We start from the raw sequence: 25,211 nt of genomic DNA on the forward strand, positions 1-25,211 counted from the left end.
AGGACTTAATGATGAAAGATGCTACTTTCCTCCTGATAGAGAGGTGATGAATTTATAGTATAGATTAATTTTATTTTTATGTAGCCAACATGAGAATTTGTTTTGCCTCATTACTTATGTTTGTAATAGTAGTTTTATTTTCCTTTTTTTCTCAGTTGGGGAGGGAGAGGGAAGGAAGGAAAAAAAAAGATTTTTTTATTTATTGAAAATGTCTTTTTAAAAATAATTTAATTTAGTTAAAGACTAAGTGGAAAAATAATGCCTTTTGTCCAACTGACATGAATTTAGAGAGACAACTTACTAGATAGATTGTCCATCAGTATTGTTTTTTTCTTCTGTAAAGATAGTGTTGCTAGGAGAACTAATTATTACTATCAAGTAGTTTATTACATTCAGGACTAAAAGTAATAATAGTACTTTTATTTTCTTTCAGTTCAAACTCTTTATTTTTAGAAGGAAAGAGATCTAGAGAAGTTGTAATCTTGCCAACAATGGTCAACAATTTTCACTTTGCTAGTATTTTCTAAAATAATTTAGTCAAATAAGGAACTACCAAAATAATTGAGATAAACTGTTTTCTATTTTTGCTTTTCTAATTGCATGCTGAGAAACCATTTTTTCCTGTAACTGTTATTTATGTTCAAATATTATCTTTATAGGTAAAAGCACAAGACAGTTTTCCATGAAAAAGTGGTAAAAGCTAGAACCTGCTTATCAATATTACTTAGAGTAATCTGATATTGAAAAATAAAGTAAATCTATTTCCTTTAGTCTTCTCAGTTGCGTTCTGGGAACGGGAATTCTGGGAAGATTTTCTTTTAATCATGTTTGTACTAGAAAGATTAAGTTCAGATTAAGTCATCTTGAAAACTATTAGCCAAACATGGGAGTTGGATTCAAAATGATAGTTCTTATTTTTGTCTTTTTCGAGTAACCTTTTGGAGGGATATTAAAAGCTTAAGTTTAGCAGTAAATTTCCAATTTACTCACTAAATTCACTTATTTTCATTTAAAAATAACTTTGAAAGTGACTTGTTTCTCATTTATGATTTCATTTTTATTTTTTAATAGCAAATAACCAAAACTTAAGTTTCTTCCTTCTTTTCTTCTAAAGGAAAGGAGCACCAACAACTTCACTCATTAGTGTAGCTGTCACAAAGTAAGTATATGTGTGAGATATAAATTTCTTTTGGCTATGGGCCATGTTTTATCTATACTTTGTATTTCCTTTCTGTCCCCTTAGTGCCTGATACATTTTTGCATATAGTGGATTACTGAATGATAGATAAACTGTGCTTTTCCTAAAGTATAGTTTTGATCATTGTTCTTTCTCTGCTAATCTTTGCCTTTTACTCACTTTCCCCAATAAGCTTCCTATTTGGCTTCCTGTTGCCTTCAGGATCAAATACATATAGAATGTTTTGTTTGGCATTCAAAGCCCTCCATAACTTTGCCCCTTCTTAATTTTCAGTCTTCTTATTCTCTGTCATATACTCTTTGATTCAGTGACACTTGCCTTCTGGCTATTCAGTGAATAAGACATACCATTTTCTTGGCTTCCAGTATTTTCTCTGGCTGTTCCCCATGCCTGGAACTCAATCGCTGCTCAAATCTGCTCACTGACTTCTCTAGCTTTCGTTAAATTTCGTCTTTTTATGGAAGCCTTCCCCAACTCTTCTTAATTCTAATATCTTCTCTCCGTTAATTACCTCCTATTTATTTTGTATATAACTTTGTATTTGTTTGTTTGCATGTTATCTTCCTTATTAGATTATAAACTTCAGAGCAAGGGCTGTCTTTTGCTTCTTTGTATCCCCAGTGCTTGCACAGAACCTATAAGGACATATTAAGCACTTAATACAGGTTTATTGATTGATTCAAATTTGATTTAATCCAAACCACAGAAATATGATAGGTACTGGATTTACAATCTAACATGATAAGTAACTTATCTAAACATGGAAGGCCTGTGGAAGTCATTGCCTAAAATTGTAAGCTTGGGATTCTGCAAAAATCTGAGAGGGAGTTTAAACTTTCCTTTTTTAAGTGCATATTACCAGTTTTCTTATGAAACAGTTTTCTCAAAATGCAGAGCCTACTTGGGTAGTATTTACTTATATTCTTGAAAAGAGAGTGTGAATGATTAGAGAAAATCTTGTGGTTTTGAAGATAAAATTTTAACTAATGTAATTTTTTTTTGTCATTTAAGACACAAATTCTTAGAAAAGCATTAAGAACTAATAATTATAATTCACTCAATTCTCCATATTATATATCCTAGCATGCAGTTTTGAGTTGGAGAACTTGAATTCAAATGCTGGTTATGCTACTTGGTAACTATGTGACTGGGATAGTAAGTTAATGTTGCTATGTGATTTATTTCTCCAAAATGAAGGAGTCAGTGACCTTAGATGATCTCTGAGTTCTTTCCATTTCTCAATTCCATGATTTTGGATTATATTTATAGGGAATTAAGAAGTTTGGATGTCTTGGGTGTTTGATTACGAAAATAGTGTCAGGAATTAATTATTCCTTTGCCTAAAATGTTCATTTTGGAGCACCCAGCATCTAATATAGCAGATGGTTTTTTTTTTTTTTTTTGTTTGTTTGTTTGTTCAATATTTGGTAATTCTAATTCTTGAGATCTGGAGGCTAGAAACTTTTTTTTAAAGTTTCTGGTGAGATTTTTATATTTGAGGATTTGTTGCTATCAGAAGAATTTGGCAGTTAGGGATCAAGTATTAGGATGGTTTAAGGAAAAGAAACTAGAAGAGAAAGAGATATGGATTAGTTAATTTTGATGAAAGAATAGATATCTATAGATAATGAGTTGGTTATGCCACTCTTCAAGGAATGACAGGGAAAACTGGTATAATTTGAAATTGCATAAAGGGTAAAGAGGATAGGACTTTGGGGATCCTTCTTTTAAAAACTGTTTCAGAAGCTTATTTACTAATGCTTTTTTTTTTTTTTTTTTTTTTTTTTAGGATAGTGGCCAAAGTTTTGGAAGAGAACAACTTACCTGGGGCAATCTGTTCCATGACATGTGGTGGTGCTGATATTGGGTATGTTCTTCTTTCATTAAGAAGCTGACCTAAGAGATATTATGTTATCTAAGGGAAAATGTCCTAAATTTTTAAAGCTGTTTCAGAGTAGAATGGATTACTTTAGAAATATGTGTTCTCCCTCACTGGAAGTCTTCAAGAAAATCACTTGTTGGAAATGTTATAGAACATAATCTTATTTTAGGAATTATATGACATCCAAGGGTTCTTTAATTCTCAGACTCTGAAAGATAATCCAGGAAATCAAATGTATTTTCCCAGAAAAAGATGAATCCATGACTAATGAATGGTTGAAATGTTGTATTTTTGGTATATTATGGAATGAATAGGATTTTGTGAGCTATCTTTATAATCAAACCTCTATTTCTGTCTTTGTTTCTATAAGAAAATGCATTTTTGAGCTTCAAGTAAACAACTTACAACTTTGGGAACAAAGTGCTTTAAAGTATAGTTTTGATCATTGTTCTTTCTCTTTTGTTCATCTTTTGTTATAATAGGGTTAGGACTATTGATAAAGTGAGGAATAGCATTTTATAACTTAAACTTGTAAAATCCTAATAGCAATCTCTTATGATCATAAGTAAATTTCTTTCAATGAATTTCCATTGTTACTGAATGTAGTCCCAACATTCATCTGAGTTAATTTCATTATGAGGGTTAAGTTTGCATAATTCAACTGAAAGAAACCTAGCAGGAAAATTTCACTGAGTTGCATAGGTACTGTTGTATATTCCACATTCCAGTATTATTACACATCCCCTTTAATTCCTGGAAACAATAGGATAATTAGTGTTTCTGTTTTTAATACATCATTTTAGAAAAAACTCTGAATTGGATTAGTATTGTGGAAAAAAGTTTATTATGCTAAGAAATTGACTCAGATGGCCAAATCTTTTGATTTAGAGAGACCACTGCTAGGCATATATCCCTAAAAGGCCAAAAAGAAAATGTTTCCATTTATACCAAATTATGTATAGCAGCATTTTTTAGTAAAGAAATTGAAATGATAACAGGAAATGGATAAAGAGATTATGGCACATGAATATGAAGGAACAATACTAGATATATAATGGATTTAGAAATAGATAGGAAAACTTGTGAACATGAATTCATATGATCTAATTTTTTTCTTTTAAGATCAAGTATTTTATATTTACATTTAATAAATGCAATAAATAAAATACCCATATCCCTTGAAATTCTGTTGCTAGGCATATACCACAGTGATAAAAAGAAAGGCCCTATATACATTAATATATTTATAGCAACTCTTTTAGAGTAGCAGAGAAACAAAATAGATGCCCACAAATTGAAGAATGGCTAAAAAATTATGGCATATGAATGTTATGGAATATTGTAGTGTTTTAAGAAGTTGAGAATATGAATACAAAGAATCATGGAAAGACCTATGATCTAATAAGTAAAAATTTAAGTAGAACCAGAATAACAGTGTGAAACAATGATTACAACAATATTAAAGGAAAGAACAGCCACTAGAAAAACCTAAAACTGAACAATGCATAATGATAATAATCAAACATGCCATGGAAGAAGAGAGGAGAAAATATACTTCCATTTTTCCAAAGGTATGGAGCATCCCATATAAAGTTACATGCAATTGATGTGTTGGTTAATTTTGTTGAACTGCTTTTATTTTTTAGTACAAGACCAAAGGGAATGCAGATGAACAGCATGATTGTTAAGCTTTTCTTAATTATTTATGGAGGCCACATTTCATTTGTTAAAATATATCTGTGATGTTTCTCTTATAGCACAGCAATGGCCAAAGATGAGCGGGTAGATCTGCTATCCTTCACAGGAAGCACCCAAGTGGGAAAACAGGTGGCACTCATAGTACAGGAGAGGTTTGGTAAGTGGATATTCTGGAAATCATATTTCTCTGAAGACTGAATTTTGCCTTTCCTCCTTTTATACTGCTTCCAACAAAATCTATGTGGTATTTTGAATTATCCAAATGAAAGAAAGAATCGCACAATTTCCTATTAATTCTTAGGTCTAGCTGATTCCAAAGCAAATTTTACAGAAATGCTTTTCCTGAAGAACATTTGTTAAATTGGTCTTGATTGCATTGGCTAGGCAAGACACTCCATTATGCTTAATGTCAAATAAACCTATAGACAAATGTTTAATGACTTTTTGGGAAGGAGGAATCTCCTTACTGGGAAAAAGTGAGTATTTTTTAAATTAGGTGGCTTGAAGTAGGAGTTTCAGATAAGCTGAGGAAAAATTTAATCAGCTTGTCCCAAATTATAATATTCTTTCTGGGTATATAACAACACATGGAGAAAAAATTCTAGAGGACTCAGGAATATTATAGGAGTCATATCTTAATTTCACTGAGTAAACATCTTGGGCATAAGATTTGAATAGATTTTGCAGAAGAAGGGAAAATAAAACCTTGCTTTTCTTTCAGATCTCTCATGGATCAGTAAAAAAAATTATTATTCATTGGAGTCAAAAGTAAAGAACATTCATGTTAGAGATAAAGTCTTTTGTTTCTTGGTATCTCCTGACAAGATAGCAGTTACTCTGTAAGCATTGTTTTCTAATTTAACTGCTATCAAAAGGATTATTAAGCAGTGACTTACCATTTCAGTAACTGTTCAACTGATCTACTGTGGTCTCTGTTTACTATTTTTCTTAGTGGGTTGTGGAGGGAAGGAGGAAGGAAAGTTTGGTCTGTTATTCTAAAATAATACAGGTATGTCAAAAATATTTCAACAAAGAAAAATTTAGCGTTGATTATTTTAAGTAAGTTAGATTAAATAAGTGAATAGAAGAATACAAGGTAAATATGGAATACAAGGTAAAGTGAATGGAAGAATACAAGGTAAAATAATTTGGGGAATAATGAAGTTGTTGGGAAGAATATACTTGGGTCACTAAAAAACAAAAGCTGATTTTAACTTTTCTTTTTTTAAAGGGAGAAGTTTGTTAGAGCTTGGAGGAAACAATGCTATTATTGGTAAGGATAATCGCATTTTTCTTGTTCATTCAAATTAGCTAAATTATTACTAAATTAATCTTATATATTAATTGGAAGTTATAGAAGTTATATACTCTAATTATGAGAAGATCCTGTATGTGGTATCCTGTAACTTTGCTGAAGTTGTGAATTATTTCTAGTATTTTTTTAGTTGATTCTCTAAGATTCTCTAAGTATGCCATCATATCATCTGCAAAGAGTGATAATTTGGTTTCCTCTTACCTACTTTAATTCCTTTAATTTCTTTTTCTTCTCTTATTGCCAAAGCTAACATTTCTAATACAATTTTGAGTAGTAATGGTGATAGTGGGCAACCTTGTTTCACTTCTGGTCTTATTGGGAATGATTCTCATTTGTCCCCATTACATCTGATGTTTGCTGATGGCTTTACATAGAAGCTACTGGTCATTTTAAGGAATCCTACATTTATTTCTATACTGTCTAGTGTTTTTAATAGAAATGGGTGTTGGATTTTGTCAACTGCTTTTTCTGTTATCTATTAAGATGACCATATGGTTTTTGTTCTTTGAACATTTTCACAACCTATATATGCATTGTTAAAATAACTAAATGTATTTTTGATACGTTGTTAATAAATTGCGCCTATTAATGCCATGAAGGTTAATTTGGAAAGTGAGTGAAAACTTACAGTAAAGGAACTTTTTCCAAGGTGACATTTTAAGAGTTAATCAATTAGTGATTGTAAAAATTTTATCAGTTTATGAAGAAATAGCAGAACTGAGTTACCTTAAGAAATAACAATGTTATTACCTTAGTTACCCGAGAACCTAAATAGAGGATTAATAAAGAAGTTGTTAATAGCTGATCAAAAAAGGAATGGTCACCTTACTTAGGCTAATGTGGGGTCAGTCATCCCTAAACTCTGTAACATAAGGTTTGTTTATCATTGTGATTGTTGTTCCATGCTTTTAAGTAGAACCTTTCTTCCATGGAAGACAATTTTCTCTGATTTAAAAAAAAATTAATAAACTCATCTCTTTTTCCTAAGGAAGGAGAATGTCTGTATTTTAAAATAAAAACATTCCTGTTTTAACAAGACTATGGACAGCTTTTATATACTCTGCATATAGTTTATGCATATAAATGTACTCTGCATATAGTTTATATATATAAATATATAAAAAATATATTTTATTCTAGTTGTTGTTCTATTGTTTTATCATACCCAACTTTTTGTGGGGTCACATAGTATTTATGGGGTTGGCAAAGATACTGGAGTGGTTTGCCACTTCCTTCTTCAGTGGATTAAGGTAAATAGAGGTTATTTGACTTGTGTAGAATCACATGGCTAAGGCTGGATTTGAGCTCAGTCTTCCTTATACTAGGCTCAGCTCTCTATCTCTTGGGTCATCTAGCTGCCTTTTGTATATTCTTGTTAATAGTTTGGAAAATGATTTGTTGTTTTATTATTTGTCTTGACCTCTTTCTGGCATCCTTTTCTTCCAAGCTTTTGAAGATGCAGACCTCAATTTAGTTATTCCTTCGGCTCTTTTTGCGGCTGTGGGAACAGCAGGCCAAAGATGTACAACTGCCAGACGACTGGTAAGCATATCTATCTAACCCTAAGCTAACTTTGTTCCCTCCCCCCTTTTTAAGTTCCAAATTCAGGGTCAGTTAACTACTTTAGTGACAGTATACAAAACAATTGAGGAATGTCCCTAAAAAACCCAGCATAAATGAAAATTATTATATTGTGAATTGAAATGTGGATAGTATTAGGTTCCTTTTAAGTAATTTTTATTTCTTTCTGTTAAAAAAAGATATTTCGAAACTTAAAAATATGTTAGAGCCTGCTTTGTGGTCTTTCAGTTCATTTTATGTTTTCTTTTCTCTGTTAATAATATAATTTGGATCAAATGTGGAAATGTATGTAATTTGACAACTGCTTCTGCAGGTCCCAGCTGCCAAAGTCTCAGAAAAGGAAGTTCTTATCACCAAAATCCTTTTCACTGTCAAATGGCTCAGTATTATAATTGAATGTGATTTTGTCAGTGGAATTGATGATTAAAAAAAAATTAATATCTACTTTGCCATTGCACCTAAGGACCATTAAGTTTTTCCATTTGATTTGTAACTGAAATCTTCTATGTATTGCTTTTCCCATTAGGATTTGACTTCCTTAAGAAAAGAGACTGTTTCACTCTTCTTGTTTGTATATTCAATGCATTGCATATAGTAAAAACTTTATGAATGTTTTTATTCATTTGTTCATTCAAATATAGATTTTTTTGCACAAAACTGGAAACAGATTTATAGATTATCTAAATAGGAAGCAGATCCAAAGAAGTTAATTGAGCTGACTATTGTAGTGAATACAATTTAATTTCATTATATGAAATTTGGGAAATTCAGTCTCATTTCTGGGCAATTCCACAATAACTAGATTTTGTTAGTTCTACTACAAGATTTTATTCTTGAATTATATTTATGATAATATCTTTAATACTGTTGAGAAAATTTTAACTAGGTGCAAAATTTAACTATTATATTTATTTACTATTCTGGTGGATTTTTGATGCTTATTACAGTGGTTTCTTGGATTTTGAATTTTTGCTGGCTTTTACATAGAATAAATTATGATTTTTGAAGGGTGATATTGAAATGATAGTGTTATGATGAGGTTTTTTTGCTCTTTTTAAAATAACACTAAGAAAGAATAATATTAAAATTTCAGAATGCAATTTGTAAAAAATAAAAAATAAACTTGTTGTGAAATGTATTTTTTTTATTTCTGTTTATATTTTTTGGAAATTTTAAATGAAAGTCTTTTTAGAGAACATTAAAAATTTCAGAATGCTAAAAACTTTTCCAATTTTTTAAACTAAGTATATTTCTTTTTAGTTTTTACATGAAAGCATCCATGATGAAGTGGTAGACAAACTTAAGAAGGCATATGCACAAATTCGTATTGGAAATCCATGGGATTGTAAGTATTTTCTTTTTCCTATTTTGTTCTTGAATCTAGAGAAATGGTATTGCCTACATTAAAGAGAAGTTGAATTATTTCTATGGTTTTTAAGAGTTTTTAATAGAAATGCTTGTTGTATTTTTTCAAAAGTCTTTTCACTATCTTTTGAAATAACTATATCCCTTTTGTTACTTATATTATTAATATGTTTTATTAAATAAACCATAGTGGTTGGTTCAACCCTATATTCTTGCTACATATCCAAAATGGTCCTAGTGCATAATCCTTCTAACATGTTGTAAACTACTTACTAATATATTATTGAACATTTTTTCATTGCTATTTATTAGAGAAATTGTTCTGTAATTTTCCTCCTCTGATTTGTCGCCCCTTGGTTGAAGTATCAGAATCATATTTGTGTCATAGGAAGACTTTGGAAAGGTGCTCCCTTTTTTATTATTGGAAACAGTTTATGTAGTATTGGAAGTAATTATTCTTTGAATGTTTAATAGAATTCACTTTTAAAGAATTTAATTTTTTTGTTACATCTTAAGTTTTGAATTGTCTCTCTCTTCCCAGTCCATCCCACAAAAGGCTATTATTTGAATATGGGGTCTGAAGTATATATGCATATACTTCCATTTATCTTTGGAGGTGGATATCATCTTCCTTCATAAGTCTTTTGAAGTTGATTTGAATATTCAAAATATTCAGAATAACTTAGTTGATTACAGATAGTCTTCAAATAATATTGCTTCATGTATACAATGTTTTCTTGGTTCTGCTCATGTCATTCATTATTTTAGACAAGTCTTTCTAAAATCAACCTGCTCATCATTTGTTGTGGAATAGTAATAGTTCATCACAATCATATACCACAACCAGTTTAGCTGTTCCCCATTTGGTAGGTATTCCCTCAATTTCTAGTTTTTTGCCACCACAAAAGTACTGCTGTAAATATTTTAGAACATAGAGGTTCTTTTCCTTTTTCCCTGATTACTTTTTATAGTGGTATTGCTGGGTCAAAGGATATAGGCAGTTTAACTCTTTGGGCATAATTCCAGATTGCTCTTTTGAAGTTCTTGAATCAGTTATAATTCCACCAACGGTGTATTACTGTTTCCATTTCCTCCAATATTTGTCATTTTCCCCTTTGATTTCTTCATTGGAAAACTGTTTTTTCACATCCTTTGACCTTATTAATTTGGGAATCACTCATATTATTATAAATTTGACAGAATTCTGTATATATTTGAAATATGAGATCTTTATTTGAGAAACTCTATAAAATTTTTTTTCACAATTTTCTGCCTTTTTTTTCCCTAATTTTTGCTGCATTGGTTTTATTGCATAAGACCTTTTTAATGTAATCAAAATTATTCATTTTACATCTAATATCCTTACACTCACTCATGTACAATTCTTCATGTATCTATAAATCTGATATCTAATACATTCCACGTCTTAAATATTTTCAAAAGAAAGATTTTTTTCCTGACACAGGTGACTTCATTTGGATCTTTTAAGTGGACTTAATTTAAGTTTTGAAACTCCTTGTTTTAGTTCATAAAATCAGACTCTCAGAATGAGAACAGTTGTCATTGTCTCTCTTGGGCTAGGCAAACTTATATTTGAACAAAATTCTTCTCTCTGCCCTAAGACCTATAGTGAAGGGATATCCACTACGAACTCTTAAGATAGCCCATATCACTTTTAGAAATTTTTTCTTAAGTGATGTTTAAATTTGCTCTTTAGTAATTTCTACCTATTTTTCCTAGTTTTGTCTTTTTGAGATCAAGGATGACAAATCTAATCCCTCTTTGAGAAAATTACCTCCAAATACAAAAGATGGCTACTACATTTCAGCCCTATACCATCTCTTTTCTAGCCCAATCTTTTAATTCAATTCTTTTAATCAATCCTTATATTTCATGAGCCAGAAACCGCTATCCTGTCTGTCCTAGATAGTTTTCTTCTATCTCCTTTCTAAAATGTCCCACTCAGAACTTGTTTCGTTTTGTTGTGAGACAATTGAGTCTTAAGTGACTTGCCCAGGGTCACATAACTAATAAGTGTTAAGTGCTGAAGCTGGATTTGAACTCAGATTTTCTTGACTCCAAGGTCAGTACCCTATCCATTGCACCATCTAGTTGCCCCTGATTACAACTATATTGACTTGAATGTAGTCTGACTAGGGCACAGTACTAAGTGCAGGAATAGGCTGACAGCCATATCATAGTAGCTTGAGAAAGTCAATTGTTAAAGTTTCAATGTGAGCATTTACACTTTGGAAGTCAGCATGCTTCCATATCATGGCTTGATTTATTGTTTTGTTGACTAGTATCTATAGACCCTTAGAAAATGTTGAAAAAATGTTAATAATATAAATTAAACTTAGAAGTGTGTCATTCATTTTTACAGAGCGTTTTGTTAAACATTTACTAGTATATCCTTGACTAAAGGTCAATAAACAGTATTTTGGGTATACTTTTGTAGACAAAACTATTTTAGTAATAATTAATTTGATGGTTCTTAAGAGGTTTTTTTTTTTTTTTTAATGAGTGTTTATGAAGTGACTCCCTGGATGAGATTTTAAAATTCTAGTTCAGTTACCTTATTTTACAGATGAGGAAACTGAGATTCAATTGATATGTTCATGATTACATAAGTAGTTTTAGAGCCAGTGTTGAGAATAGATGCTAGGTTTCATGACTCCTAATCTGGTCTCTTTTACACTGTATCATCTCATTTTTATAGTCCATTGACTTTCCTATTATTCCATCCCAGAATCTTTCTTCTAATTCTTGCTTGATCCTTAGTAGTGAAATATTAAGAAGATGCCAATTCAAATAGTTAATTGGTAAAAGAAAGGGAAATTAGTTAGTGAGTTGTCATGCCAGCTTAGATTAGCTATTATAAATACTTTGAGGAGGCTTGAGTAATCTTAATTAATTTAATATAATAGATAAATATCAGACTATTCTGAGGATGAAAACAAGGGAGTAATTGACAATGGAATTAACTGTGAGATATAAATAAACTATATTTGGTCATGAATTGATGTCTTTGAGGGAAAAATAATTGAGAATTTCTTTTCTCTTTGTAGCTAATGTCCTCTATGGGCCTCTTCACACCAAACAGGCAGTAAATATGTTCCTTGCTGCAGTGGAAGATGCCAAAAAGCAAGGTGGCACAGTGATCTATGGTGGGAAGGTAAAGATTACAATTTCTATAATCCATAGTGTTGTATATTTGAAATTACCTCCCTTGTGGTACTCGGGGCCAGTGGTGACTAAGATAGAATTTACTTTCTTGATCTCTTATTTCCAAAATAGACCTTACATTCCTTTTATTCCCATCCTTCTTCCCATTCCACTAGTATTTTAAGAAAAAAAACCCACTGCTTTAAAAAGCAGATTTTTGTCTAATTTTATTTCATAGAATCATGGAATTGTTTAGTACACTTTAATTAATTAAAGACACTCCATAGTGCAGCTAATAGCAGCTTAACAATTGTCACATCTTTTTCTTTGTTTTTTCCACCTATATCTTATTTCCTGGTTCTTATTATTACTTTCTTTCTAATCTATATCTTTCTCTCTTTTTCCCCTCCTTTCCTTCCTTCCCCTCCTCTCCTTCTCCTCTATCCCCCTCCATCTCTTTGTCTCTTTTCTTTGTTTCTCTCTCTCTCCCTATCTCTCTGTCTCTCTCTTCCTCCCTCCATTCCTCCCTGTCTTTCTTCCTCCCTTTCCCCCTCCCTCGCTCTGTCTTTTTCTCTCTCTTTGCTTCTCTCCCCCCCTCATTTCTCCTCCTCCCTTCACCCCCCTGCCTCCTGTCTTTTTTTTTTTCTTACTCACTTTCTCTGATAGAGCAAGGGTAAGGAATAAGGATAGAGGAAGTAAGCTATAGCATAATACTCATAATTATCTTTTTCAATTATAATGTCAACTTAATCTTTTACCATGCTTTGTATGAACTTTATAACATACCTACAAGCATAGTCATAATATTAGAAGAGAACTTTAATGTCAGTTAGTGCAGTCTTTTATCTAATTTGGAATATCTGTCTGATATTCTTGACACATGAAAACTTAACCATTTTCTTTTTAATATGTTTTTCTGCGATATCCAAAGGGTGATACTCAAATTAATGTTCTGTTGATTAATTTGGATCATTTACATTTTAATAATAGACAGATCTGAAAGCAGGTTGGGATGGGATCCTTTAGCACTAAAAGATCTTTTTCTGAAAGTCATAAAGATTGAGCTTCTTTTCAGACTGGTTAAAGAAGAAAAACTAGTTTTAATGAATCCAACTTAGTTAAAACAGCAAAAGATGTTAAAATGTTTTTTATTTTCATTTGTAATAAATTTATTTTGGAATTATATTTTTTTCCTTCCTGAATGTTTGTTCTCCCCCTTCCCCCCTTTAGAGACAATATATACCTGGAAACAAAATGCAATTTTCTTTCCTTTTTATTTTCCTCTCCTTAAAGACTATAGATCGTCCTGGAAATTATGTAGAGCCAACGATTGTGACTGGTCTTGATCATAATGCATCCGTTGTGCACAGAGAAACATTTGCTCCTATCCTTTATGTCTTAAAATTCAAGGTGAAAACTGATAATGTTTTTTACTTTCTGTGTTTCACATAAATGTAAAAGTCTAATTTTCCCATGAATAAATTAGGGGATGAGAAGAAAAGACATAAATGTATAAAATTATATTAAAGTAAATGTTCAGTGGATCTTAAAAGGTCATTCTGATTGATTAAAACCTGAAGTTTAATAATAAAATATAATGAGATGGTAAACTTAAGGAATAAGATGAATATATATGAGTGGAAATTATTTCTCTTCACACTCTTGAGTTTGTATACAATTAGCCAAATTTTATAAAATAGGTTTGATTTAAGATGATAAAATTATGTTATTTTCAACTTTAGAATGACTTGTCAGTATTGAATACATATTCTAATATCTAATAGTTTTCATTCTTTGTATTTACAGAATGAAGACGAAGTCTATACATGGAATAATGAAGTAAAACAGGGTCTTTCAAGTAGTATCTTCACAAAGGACTTGGGCAGAATCTTTCGATGGCTTGGGTATATCATTCCCTGTAGAGATAATATAGATTTAGGTTGAAAAACATATAGTTACTGAACAGTTTTTAAAGACAGACATGGTTAAAATTTTTTTCAGCACAAATTGTCTTATTTAGAAAAAAAATAATTTTTAAGGTGCCATGTTCCCCATAGTAATTCTATTTATCCCTATGTTTGATATAGGCCTAAAGGATCAGATTGTGGCATCGTAAACGTCAATATTCCAACAAGTGGTGCTGAGATTGGAGGTGCCTTTGGTATGTAGGGAAATGTTTCTAGCATTCTGTGTGAGATAGGAAGGAGAAAGAATTATTGAATTTTAGAAATATTCCATTAAAACTTTTAGACTCCTATCTTCATTGTAGAGGTAGTGGGATGTGGGTGGGAATATTGCAAATGTATACTATTAGATTAAGTTGACGTGCTTTTTAGTTTTGCTGAACTGATTTTTTTTTCTTTTAAAATTTGTTGTAAGAAAAGACTTACTGAGGAAGGGAAGGGCAGAATGTGATATAAAAACAACTAGCTTTGATTTAAAAAAGGAATAAAAGGGGAAAAAAAAATATTTTATTAACCTTAAACTGAAAACCGTTTCAGAAAACAACAGCAATTTTTGCTCTTAGCTGTCTTAATATTCAGTATTCCATACAGTGGCTAATGTCCCTTTTGCTCTCATGGAATTTATAGCCAAATAACTGTAAAAGAGATAGGCATAAAGAAGAGTATTAATGCAAAGAAAAGGTTAGTGGTATGTGTGATAAGAAATTTTGAAAAGGAATTATTTTCAACTGGTGAATAGGTAGGAACTGGAAAGGCTCTATGGAGCAGATAGCTCTTGAATGAGATCTTGTCAAGTAGAAACTTAAACTTTTTTTTTTTTTGGTTAGGCTTTGAAGAAAGGGAAGATTGATAATGGTTATGGAATGGGGTGAAGGGGAAGGTCAAAATAGGTCAAAACAACTTTATGGGAATGTGGTATAGATTACAGTCCATTTGGGCTATCATCTGTTGTATGTAAAGAGTAATAACATAAGATAAGCCTGAATCAAATTATGGAGGGCCATGGGGGAGCCATTAAAAGGTCCTGAATAGAATGACCTGATGTAGAGTAGTGCAATTAAAAAAAAATTAAGGGTTAGAGTGAAGGATGGATTAAAGAGGGGTTTGACTGGAGTAGAAACATCAGCTAGGAAACTTTCAATAACCTAGACAAGAAGAATTAGGATGCTTTCAAAGCAAAGTGGAGGTGAAAGGCTAGATTCATGGGAGAATGTAAAGGTAGAAATAACAGAATTTTGAAGCTATGTTATTGGGAGAGTATCTGATACAAGAAGGGATAGGGTTGAGGGGAGGAAGCAAGGGAGTGAGGAGAACATAGAGATTTTAAGTTATGGTGGAACATCCAAGTACTATTCAATTACAAATAGTAGGTACTTAGAAATAGTTGATTGGAGCTGAAAGGAATGAGATTAGATCTATAGATTTGGGCGAATCTTGCATTAGTAGTGTTAATTGCCATAGGAATTAATTATATTTAGAAGGAAGAGAGACAAGGACATAATTTTGGTGGGAATGAAAAGATAGCAAGAAGGATAGAAATGGTCAGATAGACAGGAAAACCATAATAGTAAAATGTCAGGGAAACCAGTAGAGGTAGGATGGAAAGAAGACAACAATATGTTACAAAGAAGTCAAGGAGAATGAGAATGATAGAGTATAGTTTATTAGCTTTGGCAGTGAAGAAAATATTAGTTACATTGGAGAGAGCAGTTAGAAAGGGGAGGAAGAAAACTTGGATAAGACATTGTAACATGAGGGAGTGGTGAATGAGAGGCTTCTAGTGTTTTACTTTTAGAAATTTGTTAGTAAAGGGGAGAAAAGAAGGCATTAATTTGAGGAAGAATTTTACCTCTTCCTTTACTATACATTTTATCACCACAGCTCATCCTAAACACCCAGAATTGTACCAAATGCAAGCTTTCAGATTCCTTTCTTTGACCGTGTAATATTGTAATTTTCTCTTTTCCACTTCTTTAATTATACTGAGTCTTCCCTTTGGGCTTTTTCAATCCTTTTACTGCCATCAGCATTCATAGATTTCCATTTGTTGCCTTACCTATTGTAGGTCCCCTGCTATTTAATCTTGTGCTCATTAGTACCTTAGAATCCCTGACATTTGGACTTAAGATTTGTTTTCAAGTTCCTGAAATTATTCCTGTGCCTGTCACTCAAGATGAATTCATTGTTTATGAAAAATTCATGGAAATATTTGAGATATTAGTGTCCTAAACTTTCCTCATTTCTACTTAAATCTTTTTCTTTCTTCATCAATATTCTTTTGGTTAACTCTTTGATCTGTACTTTTTATCCCATCTTCTGAAGTTTCTTTTAGGATGATACTCTGTTACTTACTGTGCTTTTATTTTCATTTTTTCCCTCCTCATCGATACCTTTTCCTCTGTCTACAAACATGCTGAGTCTATTTTATTCTAAAAATCCTTCTCTATTTTTCCCTGCTTACCTTCTGTTACCTGCCTATTTTTTTCCTTTACCTTCTAGGAGGGAATACAATCTACTTTTGCAAACTATTTGAAAAGGTATTTGAGCTTTAGTTTCTACTTTTTCATTACCCTCTCAATTATTTTATGTCTTACCTGTTTTCTGCCTCTGTTTTGCTGAAGTCCCTTGTCAGAAGTCATCAATAAAGTTTTTTCAGTCATAATTCTTGACCTTTCTGTTCTTAAAACTTTCTTATTTTTGCTTATGCTCTAATGAATCCTAATTATTTTTGTTTCTCTAATGCTTCTTTGTTTTTGTTTTTTTACTGGATATTTTCTAATTTCCTTCCCCTTATCTAAACAATTTTTAAGGTTCTGCTCTTAACCCTCACGACTTGTTTTCTTCACTATCTTCTTGGCAACTTGATTAACTCTAATTGTTTCACCTAGTTTACTCTTATGCTGATGATTCTCAGGCCTCTCTAGTCATCTCTGACTTCATTAGAGATCAATCTCTACTACCATTACCACTCTACTCCCTTTGCCTTTTCTTATACATCAACTCTTCTTGAGTACCGTTAAAGATATTGCCATTATCCTAATCATGTAGGTTCAAATCTTGGAGTAATCTTATCTTTCCTTCTACTTCAACATTCTTAAATTACTCTCTAGCTTCATTCCCATTTGATCATGTGCTAAATCCTGTTTTTTTTCTTTTTATTCTAAATTTAACAAACATCAAATAAAATGGATATTTACATATATATCATATATTAGGAAAAGGATTCTAAATAAAACTGCAAATTTCTATTATGTATAGCTTTCTTTTCTTTTTAAATATATAAGTTCAGCCCTTATCTTTCAAAATTGTTCTGTTTGTCTGTTCTCTTTAGGCTTTCTTCTCTGTGTTTCTTAAAAGAATGCTTTAACAACTCTCTTTTTGTTTTGTTTTGGGGTGGAGTGTCACTCCCTCCACTATCCACACTGGAACAGAAAAAAAAAAAAATCTTGTAACAAATATACTTTTGCTGAATACTTTTAATTCTATCCCACAGAGTCAAAGGAGAAATTTTCACTCCTTCAAGTCCTTTATTATCTCTTATCTGGACTTTTTCAGCAACAACCTAAAACAGCTTCCCTCCCACTAATTCTTCTCAGAAGTACCATGTTAATCTTCTTAATGCATACCTTTAATTACATCACTTCCTTATTTGTAAACTTTTAGTATTTTCCCAATTACTTACAAAATAATTTCTAACTTCTTAGCCTGCTATTCAACATCTTCTACATTTTGATTCTCCAAACCTGTCCTACTAGGGCATTATCATAGTAAACTCCTTTGTGTATCCTGTCTTCCAGTCAACTTAAATGACTTACTGTTCCCTAAACATGTCCTTTGCTTTTTGGTCCTTGTGCCTTTTCTCATACTATTACACCCACCTAGAATGCTATTTCCTACATTTTTAGTTATGAACTGAGCTTTGAAGTGCAGTGAGGATTTCATTTACTGTCAGTCTTCCCTGATTGCATCATTCAAAAATCTTCACCTCATACTGCTATTATATAACATGTTTTGTCTTTTCTAAAAATATGAATTTGCTTGTGTATTTGATTGTTTCTCTTTACCTTTGGTTCCTAAACTACAGCACTAAAGACTGTTTTTGCACATCTAAATGTCTGTTCAAGATGAATGGGGTGGAAGTAAGGTACATTTAGAGGAAGAAGATACCACATCCATTATATTGGGGGAAATAGGAGATGGTGATAGGTGTTGTTTTAGCTTTAGATGCTGTTGTATCCTGGCAAGTAAAATCTACTTTGTATTTTTAAAAAATGTCTGAGTTGTGAAATTGTTCTGGTGTTTTAGGAGGTGAGAAGCATACTGGTGGTGGCAGAGAATCAGGAAGTGATTCATGGAAGCAATATATGAGACGATCTACTTGGTAAGTATATGACCAGGGTAGAAGCATTGAAAGTAGAAGATTATTTGGGGATTTACTTCCCAGTTCTTCCCTCACTGTTATATTATGTCACCCTGCATTTGATAAACAAACATCTCTGTAGCTTTTTTTTTTTTTTTAGAAGTAGCTATTTCCATGAGTATCTTGTTTTGTGGCTTTTCTTTTGCCCATAATGATGAGGTAGGAACACTACAAGTGTCTGTCTTCTGAAGCAAGTTGAGGGTTTACTAGCCTGGAGAAAATAGCATTCATGACTCATAGAAGTAGTCTTCTGTGTCCAGAGTACATAAATGGCTCCTTAGGGAGATTGTTGCTGGATTTTATGGCTCATTTCTGGTTAGCAATTCCTTCATACTATATGCTCTTTCCCCTGTTGTCTCATTTTTCCACTAGCTTCTCAGGCTTGCCTTAACAGTCTGCTGTACTTTCCTTCCCTTTCATCTTGGGATCTTTGTCTGGTAAAATTCTTTCCAAGAGAAATCTGATTGTGTAGAGATGTTATATTTCTGTTAAGTCAGTTTTGTAAATTTTAAAGCTATTTTTCTAAAATATTTTTTCCTTTTTTTCCTCCCCCAGCACCATCAACTACAGTAAAGACCTTCCTTTGGCACAAGGAATCAAGTTTCAGTAACAGTGTTTTGGATTTATATGACCTCCACACTTGCTTCTTTAAGATGATTAAAAAATCATGGGCTTCTTTTTGTCAATTGAAAGTAGAAAATAAAGTTTCAAAAAAAAAAAAAAAAGCATGAAAGCTTTAGTGAAAGATGGATTGGAATTGTCCATCATTCCCATTTTCTTTTTAAAAGGTAGATCTTGGATTTGAAATCAGCACATTCATTTGCTTAAGAACAATGAAAAGACTACTGACTACTATTCTGAAAAGAAAATAAGTATTAATAAACTTGAAAAATATTTACAGGATAGTGAGAAATGGTAACTTCATTTCTAATAATAGGGGCCTTAGATAAACAGGTATTTTAATCTATTTCTATAGTCATTCCTGTCATTTCAAGTAAAAACTTACCATTTTAATAAGATCTTCTAAAGAAGAAATTGTCAGTGAAAAAAGTTTTCTAGATTTAACCAGTATTAAGCCACAGTGGCTTAGGTTTTTAGAAGTATTGTAATGGATACTATTCACAATATAAAATAAATATTACTGCATGTAGATGTAGAGATATATAGGATATTCTCATGCTTATCACTATGATGATCATCAATTTAGTCTTGAAGTCATGTGGCTCTGTGGATTAGTAGATTTCTATAATATAGGGCCTATATAGTTCTTCCCCTTCAAATTCACAATCATTTAAAATTTTTTAAAAATTTTTTTTATTTTTAAAATACATGCAAAGATAGTTTTCAACATTCACCCTGCAAAACCTTGTGTTCCAAAATTTTCTCCCTCGCTTCCCTCTACCCCCTCTCCTAGACAACAAGTAATCCAATATAGGTTAAACATGTGCAATTCTTCTAAACATTTCCACGTTTATCATGCTGCACAAGAGAAATGATATCAAAAAGGAAAAAAATGAGAAAAAATAAAAAGCAAGCAAGAAACAACAAAAAGATGAAAATACTATATTGTGATCCACATTGAGTTCCCATGGGCCTCTTTCAGGAATAACATGGATTTCTCCATCACGAATCTATTGGAATTAGCTTTAATCACCTCATTGTTGAAAAGAGCTACTGTATCAAGAATTGATTATTACATAGATTTGTTTTCTTCACCCAGTTGTACTCTAGGCCTTTCTGAAATTATCCTGCTGATTGCTTCTTACAGAACAATAATATTTCATAACATTCATGTACCATAACTTATTTAGCCATTTCCCAACTGATGGACAATCCCTCAGTTTTCAGTTCCTTGCTACCATCAAAAGGCCTACTACAAACATTTTTGCACATGTAGGTCTTTTTCCCTTTTTTATGATATTTTTGGCATACAGGCCCAGTACAGACACTGCTAGATCAAAGGGTATGCACAATTTGATAGCCCTTTGGGCACAGTTCCAAATTGCTCCCTGAAATGGTTGGATGAGTTTACAACTCCACCAACAATGTATTAATGTCCCAGTTTTCCCACATCCCCTCCAAAACATCATTATCTTTTCCTGTCATCTTAGCCAATCTGAGAGTTGTGTAGTGGTATTTCAGAGTTCTCTTAATTTGTATTTCTCTAATCAATAGTGATTTATAGCATTTTTCCCCTCTGACTAGAAGTGCCTTCAATTTCTTCATCTGAAATTGTTCATATCCCACGTTCACAATCTTGAGCTAAGGATCATTGTAATAAAACCTGTGTGGATTTTATAAACAAAAATCTATTTTTATCATCAGGTTTTTCTATTTTTATAACTGCATCTAATTGAGATTCAATATGATTAAGGAATCCAGTATTGATTTTTAAGAGTGTAACTGTAAAACACTAATTGTAGTTGTGTGAAAGACTGTAAATATATCATGATAATATTAATGTTTTATTTCAGTCAGCCATGCTCATTTCCAGGTCATTTTAATCAAATAACCTTGATCAAGTTGGATTTAAGAATGTTTCCTATAGGAAGATAAGTAGCATTTGGATGTTTTTTTTTCTGAATCATTGTGTATGATTCTTGTTTAAAGTTTGGCCTCTCATATTTTGTTGCATACTTTTACAGTGGTTTTTCAAATTGTTGTGCCGAACTACAGATATTATCTGTACTGAATATGTAACTGAAGTTTATATTTTTAATTATTCTTTTTACCTTTTACTTATTAATGTTTCTAAATGCTGTATGATTTGAATTGCTGTGGCCCTTTTTGTATAGCCCTAATTTCAGGTTTTTTCTAAGAGGAGAATAAAGTTCCAATTTGGGACACTAAAATAATTTCATATAGCTAAACTTAGAAAGCTTTCTTTCTAAAGTGAATTTCCTAGCAGTAATAAATAAATATTTCCTCTTCCGTTTGACATTGGAGTAATTGGTTATATTAAATCAAATTTGGAAGTAGAGCATTTCTGTAGGTGTGAAGAAATAAAGTATTCTTAATATGAAAAAAACTGATCATTTAGTTTTAAAAATATTTTTATTGATATGTTATCACCAAAATTTCCCCCATATCCCTTATCTCCTTTTCCAGAGTACCATCTTATATAATAAATAATATTTTTAAAGACAAAAAAAGAAAAAAATTGATGAAAATAATTAAAACATAAAAAATGAAATATGAAAGTATGTTTAGTACATTACACTTGAAGATCTCCCACCTCTTTTGCAAAGAGTAGAATGGGGATGACTTTATATTTTTCTTTATTGGAGCTATGCTTTTCTTTGTAGTTTGGCAACATTCACTATTGATTTTTTTTTTTTTTTTTGGGTCATATATTCTTGTATTATTGTGGCAATTGTTTCCTTGGCTCTACTTGTTTTACTCTTCATCAGTTCTTGTAGATCTTTCCATGTTTCTCTGTATTATCATATTCATAATTTTTTACAGCACAATAATATTCCATTATTCATGTAATATATTTTATTTAGCTATTCCCCTTTGGATAGGCATTCACTTTGCTTCTAGTTTTTTGCTATTAGAAAAAGTGATGCTGTCAGTATTTTGATATTTTTGATAATTTGCTGGGTGTAAGGTGAAACCTCAGGATTATCTTGCAATTCTTTTACTATTATTATTAGTGATTTGGACTATTATTCTCTTCTTAGTGATTTGAACTATTGTTTTATATGGCTGTTAATAGTTTGCAGTTCTTAGAACTGTTTGTTTATATCTTTTGTCTATATATTGGGGAGACATTTGGTTATATCTATTATTTGTATATTTCAGATACCAAAATCTTTGGTAGAAATTTGATACAGAGGGTTTTTTTTTTTAATTCATTTTTTTAACTGTCTTATTTCTATTTGCTGATTACTTAGAAAATCCTAGAGAATCATCAAAGACACGATTGAAACATTATCTTCAGGAAAGTTATTGGCTAAAAAGTAAAGCCTAAAAAATAAATAGAATATCAGTTAAAAAAATCCATGAATAATAAGAAATACCATTCCAAATAACTACAAAATTACATAAAATGTGGAGGATTCTGTCTACCAAAGCAGACAAAATACTTGAATAGATTCAGTAACAAAATGCTTCTTAAAATAGCCAATATCTGTAGTGGAGCCATGCCAATATTATAAAAATGGCAATGCTACCAAAGTTGATTTGCAGCTTCAATACTACACTAATAAAACTACCAAATGAAATTCTTTATAGAATTTGACAAAAAATTCATCTAGAGAAATAAAACACCTGGAATGTCAAGGAAATATATATCCAGGGAAAGAGATGATCTGGATTAAAGGAGAAATAGTATTTTTGGAATACAAAATACATTATAAAGATCAAAACTGTTATTGGTTAAAAATAGGTAGTTTCATTAATAACATGTTTTATACTAAAGAGCAAACCTTTAAAAAAAAACTAAGAGGAAAGCAAATTATATATAAATGTGTTCTTAACTAAATTTGAAATACAGTAACAATGACTAACATTTCTATAGCTCTTACTATGTATGCCAGGTATTGTTAAGCACTTTATAATCTCCATTTCATCCATATAATAGTCCTGGAAGGTAGGTGGTATTATCCCCCTTTTATAGAAGAAAGAAGAGATTGTGTGATGTGCCTCACTATCACAGTTAGCTGGATTTGAAATCAGGACTTTCTGGCCCCAGGCCCAGGTTATATTACATACATGATCTAGCTGTCAATACAAAAGATAAATACATAACTTTGAATAAAAGAAATTGAAAAGATTTTACATGAACAATGTATCTAGAACCTTTTGTTTTCAAATTTGAGGGAATGTAGGCTAAATGTAAAATATGCAAAACTTTTTGTATGAACAACTATACTAAAACAACCTGTAGGTATTTAGGGGTCATTGTATGCTCAGCAATATCAGCCATAAAAGAAATCAAAGACATAGTGCCATTGTCTTTTGAAAAACTTAGAATTTACATAGGAAAATGATGTAGGCTATATACATAGAATGGAGAAGTTTGAACATTACCTATAATAGTTAAATTGTGCTATACAAGATTAAGTATCATTGAAACTGAGAAGGTGGAAATCAATGATTAATAAGAATATATGTTACATAGTACTTTAGAGTCCTCCCAACAACTCAGTGAGGATAGTGCAAGTATCATCTTTATCACTGAGGCAACTGAGGCTTAGAAATGAAGTAATTTAAATATGGTTATAAAGCTAATAATGTTCAAGTTGTCATTTCCCCTGATAAACTAGCTACACAGTTTCTCAGTCACCACATTTCAATAACACATTGAAACACAGCCACATTTAAGATCTTATCTCAAGATATGGAAATTTAAAACTCCCCACAATTTGTCGTCCTATCTCTGTGACTACCACGCTAGCACCCAGGACACCCCAGAATCAGCCGGAGTCAGGATAAGCAAAAGTCCTCAATCTCTATTCTTGGTCCCCAGGATTGAACAGGATGGAAACAGATTCTCCGCAACCGCTTCGTCCCTTGTTTACTGCCAAGAGGGTGTCCCTGGCTCGTCTTACTCCACCCCCTAGTCCCTCCTACAATCCTCTATACACCAATCATTGAGCCAGCACAGAATAGTGGAAAGGACCATTTTCCAAGCATATGCCCATAGAGTATTGTCTAATCAGTAGTTAGCCTCAAGTGCCCCACAGTCCCAACCTCAGTGCATCAACCCAATAGTTTCAACCCTCAACATATCTCTTTCTTAAAAATATATGTATACTTTGAAACTTCAGTTCCTTGACCTGTTCTGTTTCCTAGTATGTCTTTCATATTCATGCTTCCCTTTCCTCCATGGCCTACCATTTTAAGGTCTCACTAGCTCTGGTCATTCTCTTGTCACTGCTACTCTAGAACATGTGAATATTGCTAGAGTCAGGAGATCAAGTTAATTTTTACCTATTGATTGTATATAACCCTAGATGAACCTGATTTTTTGCTAGACAATTTGATTTGGTTTTTACCAATTCATTAACCCTTTCATATAACAACTTCTTAACCTTTTTTTTCTTAACACCATTACATACAAGTGACCTAAGCTACCTAATTGAGAAGACTGAGGTCATTCTGTATGAACTGAAGCTATACAAACCAAACTCCTTCTCTTGTCAAATTTATTCTTTAAAACTAAGTAGCGTTACTCTCCTATCCTTCCCTCTAGTCACAGAAGAAATTTCTATTACTCACTAGAACTAATGCATCAACCAGCATTTTTGATCCCATTTCTTTTTTTTTTTTTTTATAGCTTTTTATTTACAAGTTATATGCATGGGTAATTTTTCAGCATTGACAATTGCCAAATCTTTTGTTCCAATTTTTCCCCTCCTTCCTCCCATCCCCTCCCCGAGATGGCAGGTTGACCAATACGTGTTAAATATGTTAAAGTATAAATTAAATACAATATAAGTATACATGTCCAAATAGTTATTTTGCTGTACAAAAAGAACTGGACTTTGAAATAGTATACAATTAGTCTGTGAAGGAAATAAAAAATGCAGGTGGACAAAAATAGAGGGATTGGGAATTCTATGAAGTGGTTCATAGTCATCTCCCAGAGTTCTTTCGCTGGGTATAGCTGGTTCAGT

General features: G+C 31.8%; 1 protein-coding gene across 1 annotated transcript in view; it reads left to right on the top strand.

Moving 5' to 3' along the window:
• The window catches only part of ALDH7A1 (aldehyde dehydrogenase 7 family member A1), a 34,246-nt gene extending 14,755 nt beyond the window's left edge, over window positions 1-19,491 (top strand). The window contains exons 7-18 of the mRNA XM_051994660.1: window positions 1,115-1,159; window positions 2,988-3,065; window positions 4,838-4,935; window positions 6,010-6,051; window positions 7,541-7,635; window positions 8,935-9,019; window positions 12,108-12,214; window positions 13,498-13,614; window positions 14,011-14,108; window positions 14,292-14,365; window positions 18,474-18,549; window positions 19,144-19,491. Of these exons, the coding sequence (XP_051850620.1) occupies window positions 1,115-1,159; window positions 2,988-3,065; window positions 4,838-4,935; window positions 6,010-6,051; window positions 7,541-7,635; window positions 8,935-9,019; window positions 12,108-12,214; window positions 13,498-13,614; window positions 14,011-14,108; window positions 14,292-14,365; window positions 18,474-18,549; window positions 19,144-19,198 (970 nt within the window). The 3' untranslated portion in view covers window positions 19,199-19,491. The remainder of the gene's footprint in view (window positions 1-1,114; window positions 1,160-2,987; window positions 3,066-4,837; window positions 4,936-6,009; window positions 6,052-7,540; window positions 7,636-8,934; window positions 9,020-12,107; window positions 12,215-13,497; window positions 13,615-14,010; window positions 14,109-14,291; window positions 14,366-18,473; window positions 18,550-19,143) is intronic.
• Window positions 19,492-25,211: the final 5,720 nt, after the last annotated feature.

The sequence above is a fragment of the Antechinus flavipes genome, chromosome 1 (assembly GCF_016432865.1).
Source record: "Antechinus flavipes isolate AdamAnt ecotype Samford, QLD, Australia chromosome 1, AdamAnt_v2, whole genome shotgun sequence".
Classification (NCBI taxonomy): Eukaryota; Metazoa; Chordata; class Mammalia; order Dasyuromorphia; family Dasyuridae; genus Antechinus; species Antechinus flavipes.